Source organism: Takifugu rubripes, chromosome 4 (assembly GCF_901000725.2).
Source record: "Takifugu rubripes chromosome 4, fTakRub1.2, whole genome shotgun sequence".
NCBI classification, from domain to species: domain Eukaryota; kingdom Metazoa; phylum Chordata; class Actinopteri; order Tetraodontiformes; family Tetraodontidae; genus Takifugu; species Takifugu rubripes.
The window spans coordinates 9,694,244-9,709,055 of record NC_042288.1 but is presented as its reverse complement, the minus strand read 5'-3'; the positions used below and the strand labels follow the sequence as shown (position 1 = coordinate 9,709,055).

The following is a 14,812-nucleotide window of genomic DNA, read 5'->3' as shown; positions in this document are numbered from 1 at the left end:
TCATAGTCCTTAGAATTTTTTTTATTATCAATTATCAAGGCCATTTTTAAATAGAGGTCATTGCTGATTATCATACAATTTCTTTATCCCGGGTTCTTTATTTAAAGAAAACAAAACAAACATGCAAAACAAAACCCCCCTACGACTCCCCTTTTATTATTTTATCCTCTTACAAAATCCTTAATCATCCAGTCCTCCAAAATGCGTTATTTCACCCAAGAGCAGACAGGTGGGATTATAACTGTAAATACTAAAATCACTTTATCGTCAACTTGGGTACATTAAAACATTTTTTAAGTCCACAAATGGCGATCAGTCGTTGTAGCTCGTTGTAATTCATCCTCCATCCGAAGGGGGCGCGCGCCAGCAGAAGACGTGATATAAAGAAGAAGTTCTGCACAGTGCTGTGTTGATTTGCACGTACAGTTACAGCCTTTCAGTAAAAATGATTTTTCATCAACATCAGTGACGTTATGGTGTTAAAAGAGGTTAGTTTCCACCCAAAACGCTGGTTTACGTTCGTACAGCACGCTGTTGCCGTTTAGACAGTTGTGTCGGTAGCTAGTTTAGTCAGCCGTCTGCTCCTCGCAGCTCCCGTGGAAACATGATGGGACCAAAACGGAGTCGACCCACAACGGGACCGCCAGGCGAAGACGGTCCGCCTTTCGACATAGGCCCGCCAGGCTGGGGCCCTCCACGACCAGGTGGATGGGGTCCTCGGCCACCAGGAGGCCCACTGGCACCCGACGGCTGGGGTCCTCTACCTCCAGAGAGATGGCCACCAATACCGCCAGAAGGATGGGACCCAAGAGGCCCCCCTCTGCCAGATGGATGGGGTCCACCTCCACCAGGTGGATGGGGCCACCTGCCTCCACGTGGATGGGGTTCAAGAGGATCTGAGCCACCTGACTGGGTACCAAGAGGACCCCCACCACTAGGCTGGGGTGGTCATCCTGAAGATTGGTTGCGTCCACCAGAGGACTGGAGACCACGTCACCCTGATGACTGGAGACCAGCTAATCCTGACGACTGGGGGCTACGTCACCCTGAAGGCTGGAGAATGCACCCTAGAGACTGGAGCCCCCCATCTGATTGGCGTCCTGAAGGTCCCCCTGAACTATGGGGAAGTGAGACACTGCCACCAGGATCACTTCCTCCAGATGCTGCAGCATATGTGGCCCCGGTTCCTCCTCCATGCATCCCACCACCCGGGATTCCTCCCACAGGGATTCTTACCCCAGGAATCCCACCCCCTGTGGGTTTTGGAGGGTACCCCACTGGGTGGACAGGGGAGGTAACACACTATTAATGATGCTGTGCTTGTTCAATGTTTATCGTGTCATTGCTGAAAATCTTCCTTCCTGTTCAGCCAGTTGTAGAGGAAGTGCTGCCCAACCCTCCGCCAGACCAGCCTGAGTGGGTGCGTTTGTTTTGTTGCTGTGTGGAACCCTCTCAGCCTCATAAAGCCCCCAAATACCTCAATGGTTTCCATCTTTTCTTCCAGATCAAAGCCTTGATTTCGGCACCACCCACAGAATCGGCACCATCAGATGCCAAAAAGACTGAGGAGCCTGTCCCGACGCCGGCGACTGAGCCACCCACTGTTGCCCCACGACCTAAACCTACAAATAAACCTAACACCAGCAAGGCTCTTGGCCTCCTGGGGAAGCGCACGTTTGAGAAGTAGGTCCCCATGCTTTCCTTGTCTTTTGTCAAAACAATCTCATTTGCTGGCAAAAATACCTTCTTTCATTCTGTTTCCAGGCCTCCCCCAGGAAGGTCGACAGGCATCATTTCGTTTATTGGGGTGAGAATGTGCACATGCAGCAACTTGTTTAGGTCATGTCATGTGACCAATGGCTTATAGGTTTGATATTTGCAATCAAAATATATATATATATACATCCAGATACATTGACAAATGTATGTAAATTGTTGAATGTTTGGTGTGAGTTTTATGTAATCTTCCGAGATTATAATTGATAGACGTTTATCTGTTTCCAGCCGAGCTTTGGCTACATTGAGAGAGAAGACCTGCAGAAGTACACCTTCAGCTTTGACGTCTTTTTTGGAAATCCAAAAGCAATGACGCCTGGTGTTCGAGTCCACTTCACTGCCTGCAAGGAGAAGGCAAGATGACAGTCAGCCCTCCACCACGCGTGCCACTTAAATAGATTAAACACATCTAAATACATTTTCCAGTTCTCCTGAAATGTGTCCAGGGCAAATTATGCTGAACACAACCGTAAACGTTAGTCTGACTCCAAAAAATCGTATAGGTTTTGTCAATTTGTGGAAAATTAAAGTGCGCCATCAGTCGCCGGTGTGTGTTTTAATCTTTTTACATCAATGATGTGATGTAGGGGAGTCTAATAGCGACGGATGTGAAGGTGGCACCTGGTGGAACGGAGAATGTGGAACCAGAAATCTACGAGGCTGTGGTGACTCAGCCGATTGTGGAGCCTCAGGTCAGTTGATTTGGAACTCACTCATTTCATCCTCAGATTCCTGGTTGTTGACTGCATTTTTTTTTTTTGCTCTGCAGCCTGGCGAGCGTCAGTACCCAGGTCAGGTCCACGTGAGCATCGGGCCGCTCAGGACAAATCTGACATTTGACGCAAAGGACAGCACGGTTACACTGCTGAAGAACGACCAGGTGCTCATCAATCTGCTGACCGATATTGTCACCGAGAAGAGGCGCGCCACTAACATCAAGCCCAAGATCCCATCGACTTTCAGTGAAACTCAGGAGATCCGAGAGCAGGTCAGCTGGCAGGAAGTGTCCCTTACAGGTCAGCCCTCTGTGTAAAATGGCTTTTGTCTCTAATGAGTTCTCTTCCGCAGGGCGTCATCATCTGCCTGAAGGATGGCGAAGGTGTCGTTAAGTCCGAGAAGCACGGCGAGCTTCCCTTTGACGTCAAAGAAAATTTAAGCGATGTGGAGTTTACTGTAGAGGACGTCAACGAGGAAGTGGAGTTCACTGTGATCACGGTGAGGCATCCACATAGCCCTCTCTGGGGCAGTTTTAGTGGGGCTTTCATCTGAAACTGCTGTCTCCTCAGCTGAGATCAGGCAACCGTGCCATCCGGATCAAACGGGTGAAGGAGCCCCTCCTCCTGACCATCTGCTCCGCCTCTGCATCCTCTGCCAGCAAGGGGGACAACAGTCAAAACGACAACGACAGCGTTCAGCAATTACAGAACAGCATGACGCCGGAAGTGGAACCCAACATGAAGTTAGACCCAGAGCTGTATGAAGGTGTCGTTACACAGACCATCACGGAGCCCTCGGTGAGCACTTCCTGTTTACTGATGTGACAGTGAAGAGTCCACTGAAAGTTTTGGAAAAGATGCATCCACCTATCGTCTATTATTCACATCTGCAGGGTCTCTTAAAAATCTAACAATCCTGACTTAAATCCTGACATCACGTGTAATTTCAGCCTCAGACGCCAGGTTACCCAGGCCAGATTCATGCAAATATCGGCCCCATCAAGACCAACGTGACCTTTGACCACCGCGACTGTGGCATCACACTGCTGAAGAACGACCACGTGCTGATCAACCTGCTCTATAATGTAGCAACCGGGAGGAAAATGGCAACCAACATCAAGCCTAAAGTCCCCTTCACCTTCAGCTACACCAAGGAGATCAGAGAGCTGGTAAACATTGGCAGCAATTTATCAATGATAGTGATATTGACTCATTGGAGAACATGAATGTAATTGTAAGTGTGAAACTGTAAGGTATGTTTAAAAATGATACATTTTAATTATGCCTCTTGTGTTCTCCGTGTGTCATCTGCTGGTATTTAGGGTGTGATCACCTGGCTGTCGGGCGATGAAGGCATTGTCAACTCGGCCGATCACGGAGAGCTTTCCTTCGACACCTGTGAGAACTTCAGTGACTCAGAGTTCAGTTCTGAAGACGTGCACAAGGAGGTGGAGTTCACGCTGGCGTTGGTGAGCACGAGGAGTGAAAATCCAATGAAGAGGAGGAAAAAACCTCCACTAACGGTGTCATTTTGTTCCCGCAGGAAAAAGGCAAGAAGAGAGCCATCCGGCTGATGAGAACCAAGAGGGACAAAGACCCGATCCTGGAAGAGCAGAAGAAACGAGAGGAGGCAGAGAAGAGGAAGAAAAAGGAGGTGGAGGAGGTGAAGAGGAAGGAGGAGGAGCAACTCAGAGAGGCAGAGAGGAAGAGGAAGGAAAACGCAGTGGCAGCTCTGGAGGCAGCCAAATGCAAAGTAAATACAAATATTAAGATGTTTTCAAAGTTAAATGTAATATTTATCTGCCCCAACCCTGTTAAAAGTTCTTGGCTCTGTGTTGGTATATATGCTATTACCAATTTTATATGAAGTTTTAAAATTTTCTTTGTGGCTGAAGAGGGTCTTATTATTAACTGGGGTTCCACGTTTCATATAAACATGTTTTTATACCAAGGTTCATTTTGTTTTAATGTTAAGATTTGTATTTCACTTCATCTGCATTTGCTGTTGCATCCTAGTGGACCCCCCTTGGCTTTAAAGTGAGAGACCCCGACACCCTGGACGAGATCAGCAAGGAACGCTTTGAAGGAACTGTTCTGAAGGCCATCTCCAGGAACATGAAAATCAAGCAGGAGCCGACTGAAGAACAAGGAGCTACAAAAAATGGACAAATGCCTGTCACACAGGTAGAGGAGGAAATTCCCTTCTGTCCTGAAAACATTCATTCTTTTAATATTGTTTGTCTCTCTCAGGTCAAAATTAAAGTGGAGAAAACCACAGAAGATGAGAAGGAAGAAGGCGCTGAGGAGGAGGAACGGATGGAGATTAAAGTAGAGAAGGAAGAGGATGTTAAACTGTTGCCTGATGCTAACGCTGGCGGGGAAGCTAAACCAGAGCCTAGCATGGGTCGCCTGGTGATGACCGTTGATGGGCAGCAGAAGCAGCTTTCCTTCTGTCCCAACGACCTGCTGAGCACCGCCACCATGTTTGACGGAGACAGGGTGAGGGTTCTGTCCTCTGAGCACAGGAGGTGGTACTGAAAACACAGATCTTACCTGTTTGTTCTGTGAAGGTCCGTTTCCACATCGCTACACACCTAGAGACCAAAGCCGAACGGGCCACCTATGTAGAGATCCTCCCCGAGTCCTTTGAGGAGTCCAACGAGCAGCGGCAACATGTAAGACATGGGGGGGGGCTTCTTTACAGGCTGGGACTCATCTGTGACAACCAGTGAAACTATTTTATATATTTTATGTGAAGTATGAAATTTGGATTTTAACTCACGGATCACCAGGGCATCGTCATCGAGTTCTCCGACAACTCAGGCCTCATCAAGTGCTCCCAGAATCCTCAGCTGTACTTCCACATGTTTGAGGTTGTGGAGAAGAAGAAGCTGGAGCTGAACGAGAAGGTGGACTTCAGCTTGGCAGCGGTAAGTGAAGCTGGGGGAGACTGTATAATACAGTCAACAGGAAGATGAGGCCTTTAAATGGCCTGAATGCACTGCTGTTGTTGAAGATATTTTATTTTCCAGCATGAAACGGCAGAGGGTGGAATACAGGCCATCAGGATCAAACGCTACACCGAGAGCGTCTTCTTACCTGTCCGTAAACTCGGGGGTGTGGGAGCCAGCAAAGGAAAGGTGAGTTTGTTTGTTTTTTTTCATTTCACTTCTAACTTCAGCTTTTAGAGCCATGGACAGGATAAGATGTCCAAAAGCTGGTTTCATGCTGGACCTTTACCTCTTCTTAATTGGTTAATTGTTGGGATTGAGATTGTTATAATAGCAGAAGTAAAACGATAACTAAAATATTTCCATATCCAATTATTACTGTGTATTTCCAGTAGTGTTTTTCGTTCAATGTAAATGTATCTCTTTCACTGGGCAGATGACCATCAAGCTGGCCAAAGCTTTAGAGGACACTGAGTGAGTTATGATTTATTTAATTATGGTGGAGTCCAGACTTGTTGGGAGCTGTTGTTACACAATTTACCTCTCACATTTCAGGAAAGTGAAGCAAAACACAGAGAAGCTCAAGGCAGTGGTCAAAAGCCTAAGAACCCGAGACAGCAAGACCAGCGTCCACAAGAGGAACTGCAGTTTAAACAGATATAGACATAGTAGAAGCAGGAGTAGAAGCAGGAGTAGGAGCAGGAGCAGGAGTAGGAGCAAGAGTAGAAGCAGGAGTAGGAGCAGGAGCAGAGGCGGGACTCGGAGTAGAAGCAGGAGCCCCAAAAGAGATGAGTTTGGACGTACCCTGAAAAAGAGACCCAGCAGCAGCAGCACTGACCGCGACCGCAAAGGCAGTCGGATCGTGCGAAGTAGAGAGAGGTCGTACAGGCGCTCAAAGAGTCGCAGCAGGAGCAGGGAGAGGAGCAGGGACAGGGCCAACAAGAAGAGGAGCAAAGTCAGCAGGGAGCGAGAAGAAAGTCACAGGAGGAGAAAAGAAGCAAGTCCTCCTCCCAGACGAGCTGGAATCGTGGAAGATGAGCTGGCACAGAAAAAACGAGAACTGGAGGAGCTGAATGAGATGATCGCTTACAAGAAGTCCCTAGTGGAACGCGACCCTGGACACAGGACCTGTATAGACTACGACCATGGAAGGATTGCTGTTCCGTTGGCTGAGTACAGACCTGTACGCTCAATCCTGAAGAAACGTCCGGAAGGACCCGAGTACCTCCAACACCCTTCTCGACTCTACGAGGATCCTTATTACGACCGACCGTACAGCCCTTATCAGGAACGTCTTTATGGTGACCGCTATGGTGATCCTTACAGTGGTCATCCTTACTCTGACCGACACCCTTATAGTGACCGTTTATATGAAGCTCGTCCGTATGGGGAAGGGGTCTATAGTGACCCTCTGCCCACCAGCACGCGCTACACTGATCGCTATGACGTTTACGACGAACCCTATGAAGACCGTTACTGCGACCCGCCCTACGACCCATATCGCTCCAGCCAGTCTTCCCAGAGTTCCGTGCCATCTACCCAGTCTGGTGATGTTCTTTCTGGCTCCACTAAAACTCAAGGACCCCATAGTGCTGCAGAGTCATCCTCCCACCATCCTTACAGACCACCATCTCCCACAGAACCACCTCCCAGAAGCCCATCCCCTCAACTCTCGCATACAAAACCACGTCAGTCGCCTCCCGTGGAGAAACCTGCAGCTCAGAAACCCCTCGACCGCTTTCTTGACATGCTAAACAAAAAAGTGGATGCCGAGAAGAAATCCGAACCAGTTTATGGGAGCGATGATCTCCTGCCTCACGAACGGGCTCTTCATGATGGAAAAGGCTTTTCCCGAATTGTCGGAATGGCTCAGGAGCTCACCAAGAGCAGGCTGAAGGTAGATGCTGAAGAACACTCGAGTCCTGAATGGCTGCCAACAAGCCAGGACTCAAAGAGCCAAGCAGAACCTTATGAGAAGATCCAGAGTCTTCTCCGTACAATTGGCCTAAAGTTAAGCACAGGTGATGTTTCCAAATTGGCAAGCAGAGCGCAAGAAAAAATCTACAGTCCAAAGTCCTCTTCAGCAGAAAGAGAGACATTGTCATCCTCTAGGGCCGAACGCTATACTGGCAGAACTGGTTCTTCCGAATCAGAAGCCCTCCATTCTCTCTCCCCTGCTAGGGCTTCTAGTTTGGAGCCACACAGCAGACATGAAGCTGTCTCAGAATATGAAGATTTCCTGGACCAAAAAGAGCTGGAGTCTCTAAAGAAAGCCCAAATGTTACAGAGTCTCACCAAGACGATGGGAACCAAATCCCCCACCCCTTCTTCTCTCAGACCACCTGCACCTCCACCTTCTCACTACCAACATCCAACTCCCTCTTCCAACTTTCCCCTCGGAACCATTACCCAATCCTCTCTGGGGATGAGCTCCGCTACCTTCAGTGGGGGTTTCGCCCAGACCCCTGGAGCCGGCCACTCAGCCCAGCAGTTTGGACCAGTTGCAGGACTATCCACAGAAGTCCCTCTACATCTCCCTGGACAGCATCCTCCTGGGACTCCACCCCAACGTCCGCATGGGCCAACTCCTCCAGGACCACCGCCTGGACCTCCACCACGGCGCCCTGCGGGACAACCTCCTTACTCTCCCCCCTCTGCTCAGGCGGTCTTACCCTTCATCGATCAGCCTCGTGCAGCTCCGCACCTCAAATCCGACGGTCCGTCGGCGTGCGTGAGCACAGCCACAGTGACGCCATCGGAAGCAGCAAAACTCAGCCCTCCAGACGATGAGAAATCTGCCATTTCTACAACTGTGGCCAGATGTCTGAAGGTCATCGAGACGGTCAAGAGCCTTTCCGCCCAGTCGTCACCCAAAATTGCTAAATCAGTCCAGTTTAGTTTACCCACAGAACCGTCGACCTACGGTCTTCAGAGCTTAGCCGAGACGGAGGAGGACATCAAGATCAAGCAAAAGGAGAAGGTCAGTGGTACCAAATCTTTTCTCTGGAACAGCTGATCATTTTTGGCTGCATCTGAATCTGCGTGCATGTTGCAGCTGGATGTGTATAACCAGAGGATCCTAGAGAAGCGAGAGCAGCAGTACCAGGATCTGCTGGCGCGCAAGAAGGCTGAGAAGAGCAGAGACTGCACCTTGATCCCTCCAGGTATCAGCACTTTAGCACAATTACGCCGAAAACGTGACTGCAGACTTTCTTACAGAGGTGTCTCCAAAGCAAGTTTTCACTTTTTACAGGTGTATGACTTCTGTAATATTTTAGGTTCAAAGAGTAAAGGTAAACATCCCCTTTTCTTGTCTTTTAATAGTCGAGTATTTAGAAAAGTAAAACTTTATGGAGTTAGCCAGGCGTACCCAGTTACCAAAGCCCTCCTTACCATCAACGCCAGCTGGCGTTCCCTCAGTCTCGAATGTCATTAAACGCTGTGACACCCAGTATTTTTTAATATCCGCAGTGTGTTCTGGAAGATGACTTTAGGGCACTCACGATATTCTCATTCTATAATCTACAGCTTATACTCATGTTATAACACGGCACCAGGTGTGTAACGATCTTCATTCAGAATCGGCGTAGGAACCGGCCTGGTGGAAAAGGGGGTAAAGCGAATGGACGACCAGGTCCATCGCAACGAATGATCGAATTAGGTTCATCTGCTCACGGTTTTTATGATCGTAACGGGCCAGTCGTAGACCTCAGCTTTAAGCTAGTTCTCGCTTCTCTCCAGGTCGGATTTCGTGTAGCATTCAGTCAGATCTTGTCGCGCCGGACAATACGCTGTGTGCCGTCCTCGGACACGTTGCGATCTGAGCTGTCCTGGAATTGTCTTCGCGGGTTGCGTCATCGGTCAGACACATTCAGCTGCAGGCGAACTTCTGCGTTCACATTCCGCTACGCCTCCACCCGGACAGATGCTTTGTGGTCACGGAGCATCTGTAAGGTCTTTGCAGAGCTGCTCGTTAGCCACGATTTGTCCTTCATCCCGTCAATCAAGACAAGAAGACGGCTGCAGTCCCGACTCCAGAAAGTAACGTCTTTCTCCTCTTCATATGTTGACTGTCTAGCTTGAACAGACGCCATCGGCGAGCAGTTAGATAGTCAAGATAGACGATTCACAGGTAATTCTGTAGGAATCCTTTGAGATATTCAGATTTGATATGTAAAACCGGCCGTTTGATTTGGTTTTATCTGCTACGTTAATAATCTGATAGACTTTCTGTCATTAACCATCATATTTGAGTTCGTCACAACAAATATAAGCTTAACTCCATTGTTTAACTAAATCCTTCCTCGTTCATCCTGAAAAAGTTAAAATAATAGAGTAGAAATATTCTCATCCCATCATTAAGACATGATAACCAGTTTTTGTTATCAGAGTAAATCCTTGAGCTTCTCACATCTCTGCCTCATTCTTCCTCAATCTCCTTCATCTGCGCTGTTGTTGGTCTCCTCCTGCGATCCGTCTGCCTACTTTTCTTGGGGCTCTTTGGTGAATTCCCATTCGCATGAGAAACGTTCACAAAAACACGTGAAAGTCCAGAAAACAAGAAACTTTGAGACCAGGATGAAGACGTTTACTCGCAGCTTCACGGGGGCTCCTGCAGCATCGTTGGGCATCTGGTCGGAGACAATTGTTGTTTGCGTCCTAAAATGTCACAGTTGGATACTTTGGGGAACTGAGGTTTGACCGTATGTACGCGTCTTCTTTTAAACCTATAGAACAAGCTCTTCTCTCTCAGCCGAAGCTTTCCTGCTCAAGTGGGACTGCTATATTTTGTACGATCGTTTTCCGGGGTCGTTTTAAACACTGAAAATGGTGAGAGTCAAAATAGGCATCTTGAAACTAAACACCATTACATATTACTCATTGTTCCTGTAGAAATTACCCCAGAACAGAATTATTTATTATCTTAATTCATAACTAGGATGTTAACTTCCTAATGTTTGTATCAGATGTAGTTGTATTTTTACAATAACTAGGAAAAGTTTTGATAAATTGCAAATTAATTTGGTACGTTAAGATTATTTCTTTTATTTAATAGGATATTAGTTAGCAGAAGTAGTTCATATGTTGGAGTTTTTAATTTAATTTTGACTGGGTTTATGTGATTATTGTTTGTAAAAAGTGCTTTCGTGTTTGGGTAGATTGATTTGTGGGGTCATCACAGCGTTGCTGCTGGTTGAAGGAAGGTCACCCACTTTCCTGTGTCTCCAAGATTTATTTCAATTTGGGCTTCTCATTTCTGTCCAGCTGCATCTTTTCCTGTGAAATGGCTTTAGTTCCTAAAACTAAGTCTAGACCATGAAGCTCACGAGGAGCTGCTCAACCGGCCGTCACTCATTTTAGCCTTTCCAACATCCTGTAATTAACACAGTAAGTTTAACTTGTTTGGTTTTTATAGACATTTACAGTTATGTTGCATCGCTACATTTGTCAAATCTTACCCCAGGGTGTCTGGACGATCGTCAAAACATTCATATTTAGATTGGAATGTTCTCCTATTTTTTGTTACTCGCCTTTCGGCCTCAGGAAGCTTAAACGCTATATTGATGACTTATTGATGATTGACAGAGTTAATACGAGTTTGTTGTCTGCTCGTCTGTTGAACGCAGCTAGTCATGCTAATGAATTGCTCCTCCTCGATGTTCCGTTAGTTACCACGTAAATGCCATCATTCATTGGGAGTTGGGTTTTCATCACCTGCACACGTGCCGATGTGCTAACACGTTAACCTGAGTTGACTGCCTGAGCATCTTCATGAGCGCGTACCGGCGTCCCAACAGCATTGACTGTTCTCATTTTGAAGGTTACTCTTATTGAAAATGCTGCAATGTCTGGAACAGTCAACGAGCTTCTGCGCTGCAAAAAAATGTCCTAGTGGAAAAAGTTTTCTCGCCATGTCGTAGCTGCAGGTCACATGAGCGATTTGGCACCACAGCGGTCAACAACAGACGAGTTCTGATATGGACTCTGCGGAATGATGATGGGAAATTCGGAAAGTCCTCTGTCCAGCAGCGTCCGTCCGTCAATTTTGAATCCCTCAACAACTGTTATTTTTCTTTTCCGAACCGAAAAGATTGGCCCTGAAACCTCTGATGCTTCCAACTTGAAGTGAAAATGAAAGCATCCTTAAAGGAAAAAGCTACATCATTTAGGTTTCGTTAAGTTTTACACATTGTCGGTGTAAATGAACAGGTAGCGAGGGACATGGTAGGTGTTTGGTGTCTTTACTGCAAAGGTAGGTGATTCATTTCGATCCTTCTAATTGAATTGAGCAGAGCGACATTGTGTTGATTGAAGTTAATGAGATTTGCACTTTCAGCTATGTTTACGTCTGAAACAGTTAAAGTTAAGCTTACCTGATACTGTGGTTATCATTTTCGCTGTCCGGGTGGGACGAACTGGGTACAAAGGGTTTTGTGTTGGACTCTGATGAGTACAATAACGAGTAAAACCTGGTAGTTCAGCTTCATCCAACCTCTGAAATTAAGGCCAGGTTTTATTGCTCGGAGTATACTTCGCTAGCAAGCCTCAGCAAGGCTAACAGAATGTCTTAAACCCCGTCAGGAACGTGTCACATTGGAAAAGTTCACTCTGGGACTGACACTTATTCTCTGACATTTCATAGGAAAGCCTGTCAGCAGCGAGCCCAAGAACATTTGGATCTGTGGCCACTCCCTGGTGTACTGGGCCGAGTCACGGGCCAGGTCCCCAGAGGTAGGTATGCAGTTGGGCATGGACCCCAACAAGGTGACCATCTGGTGGAAGGGCACTCAAGGCATGACGTGGCCCCAGCTTCTGCCTCAGCTCCACCAGCTGAAAGTTACCTGGCCCAACCCAGACGTCCTCATCATACACTTGGGCGGCAATGACCTGAGCACCGACAGTCCCACTGGCCTCCTGGCCTCCGTCAAGAAGGATTTGACCTCCATTAAAAGCATCTTCCCGCAGTGCATCCTCGTGTGGTCGAACATCCTCCCCCGCAGGGTGTGGCGCCACTCGACCGACAGCCACGAGGTCGACCTGGTCCGCACAACGGTGAACCGCAGGATCCAAACCATCGTCTCAGACCTGGGCGGGGTCTCACTGACCCACGATAACATCAGGTGTGGCACAAACACGGGCCACTACCGCACCGACGGCGTCCACCTCTCGCACAAAGGTATCGACCTTTTCAATCTGAACCTGCAGGATTTACTGGAAAAGTGGGAGCTGTCGTCAGAAAAGAGCTGAAGGGTTCCCAAAACGTTTTTTTTTTGTTGTTTTAGTGCCCAGCTGCTTCGCTTGTTTTCATTCCTCATTTTTAGCAGGAACCTCGTAATACTGTAGACGCTCAACAATCAATAAATGTAATCATCTTTATATGTGATTGTTTCTTTTTCTTCAATAAAGAAAAGTTCAAATATCCCTTGCTTATAGTCGTCCTTTTTATTAAAGTAAATCCAGATGGGGGGGGGCGCTGTGTCTCCTGAGTCATCATTTTCTTGAGTAGTGATCCAGTAGGACCAGCAGAGGGAGCTGGGACATCCCATTCTGAGGTGGTCACAACCTGCAGTCAGGCTGGTGAACCTGCAGGTCTCCTCATCTGGAAGGTTCCACCTTTATTCACGACAATGCGGCCATGTCCTCGTACCTGTGCAGGTAAGCAGCAGATCCACTGGAATGATGACAGAGCTCACAGAAGCAACATCTGCTTGTGTTCCAAATATGAAAATAAAGATTATTCTAAAAAAAAAAAAAAACTTTTATTTATTTATTTTTTTTAATATTGTTTGTGGGTTGAATCCAACTGGCCAAATTTCCAAATTGGTGGCAGGAAGTTGTGCACGTCTGTGGCTGCTGGATATTTAATTTCAACGTTTCATGGACTCCGTTTGTGCGGATGTGAAGTCCTGATGAATAAAACGGAGCTCAGGCAGGTTGGACGGGTCATCGTACAGGAATCGTCCAAATGTTTGATTCTCTCTAACAGCTGCATGAATTTGCACATTTCTGACATTATTTAACACAATCTCATGAAAACTACAAGAACAAATATTTCATAAATATTCCTTTGATGATCCATCCGTGTTTCATGTTATTTGAGTTATTTATTGTCGATTGTGTTTTCAAAACTCATTTGTATCAGATTTCTGGCAGTGTAACGTATTAACGTGTTATAAAATGTAACAAGCTGCCTTTTCATGTGTTATAGACCAATAAACAAGTACAAACACATGTTGAAGTTATTTTTCACTCCAACGTGGACATAAGATTAAAATAATGCTGAAATAGCTTCTGTGGGACACAGTGAAGGATTTCTAAGTTGAGTCCCGTCCCTTTGAAAACCACCTAAGAACGAGTGGATCTACTCCAGGTGAAGCAGGAGCAGATGAGATGATGGAGCGGGTAGAAATCTGGTAGTTTAATGGACCAGTTAAAGTCAGTGACTCACCGGGACAGATGTTGACTGGTTTCACCGGTAGCCTCACCTGCAGATGTTTAACCACTCTGCATTGCTGTGTTTTACCTGTTGGACCTCACCGGGGGAGTTCTGCTTGTCTCTGCAGGTCCCAGTGAAGGTGAAGGTCAGACAGGAGACCTATTTAACCTTCTGAACCCTCCAGACTGCATCACAGAACTCGAGCCTGATCAGGACTCGCCAATAGAGTCCGTATGTTCTGATACTCTCATTCATTAATATCCTGAGCTACAGTTTAATCCACTAAACCTACCTCTCCTGCCCCAAGAATGCTCTTCAGAACAGCTCTACAGAATCACCAAGCTGCTGATTCCCAAGCACACTTTGTGAGACCTGATGGAAAACTGCTGAGTCTGCAAGTCTGACTCTTCCTTATATCTCAATTTATATTTGTTGCTGATATTTGATTAATGTTGACATTGGGAAGGATAGAATGGTGGTGTTTCTATTTTAACTTTTCACCTATCTGCATTTGTTGATACCTTGAGTCACTTTCTACGGTTGAAAAGCACTTCATTCACACCATTCACAAAAAGCTAGTTTGGGTAATGTATTTACACAAGTGCATCTATGTCCCTTCACTAAAATAAATTACGTTTTGTTTTGTTTTTTAAATAAATGGAGTTGTGGAAGTTTTTGACTGATCATGTGGAGATAAAGATTTACACTTTATGTTGTTTGGATTTTTGAACCAGAATAAGAGGGATACAAAAAGACGCAAGAAAACAATATTTCTTGCTGGAAAATTAAACAAACCAGCCTGGGGGCTTGATTTGATTTTGATTGACTATTTAAATGATAAATAGTATATATTGCCATTTATGTCCAATTACCGAATACGTGATACATAAAAAATACAATGCTGTGCTTTGACCACTACGTCGTAGTTTTAG

At 46.4% G+C, this 14,812-nt stretch overlaps 1 protein-coding gene across 5 annotated transcripts; it reads left to right on the top strand.

Moving 5' to 3' along the window:
- The first annotated feature begins 82 nt into the window (after positions 1-82).
- Positions 83-14,563, top strand: LOC105416353 (uncharacterized). Of its 5 annotated transcripts, none has more exons than XM_029834817.1 (22): positions 83-1,294; positions 1,370-1,420; positions 1,505-1,683; positions 1,765-1,807; positions 2,005-2,130; positions 2,364-2,468; positions 2,546-2,764; positions 2,845-2,991; positions 3,063-3,290; positions 3,443-3,661; positions 3,815-3,961; positions 4,036-4,245; positions 4,509-4,676; positions 4,743-4,991; positions 5,063-5,167; positions 5,285-5,422; positions 5,525-5,632; positions 5,880-5,917; positions 5,999-8,423; positions 8,499-8,607; positions 14,008-14,107; positions 14,188-14,563. In XM_029834817.1, the coding sequence occupies exons 1-22, from the start codon at positions 605-607 to the stop codon at positions 14,282-14,284; spliced, it is 5,901 nt and encodes a 1,966-aa protein (XP_029690677.1). In that variant the 5' UTR covers positions 83-604; the 3' UTR covers positions 14,285-14,563. The 5 variants fall into 5 exon arrangements, with proteins under 5 accessions (XP_029690677.1, XP_029690679.1, XP_029690680.1 ...); XM_029834819.1 differs by having other exon boundaries at positions 14,008-14,111; XM_029834820.1 differs by lacking the exons at positions 14,008-14,107; positions 14,188-14,563 and adding an exon at positions 8,697-8,826 and having other exon boundaries at positions 85-1,294.
- The last annotated feature ends 249 nt before the right edge of the window (positions 14,564-14,812 follow it).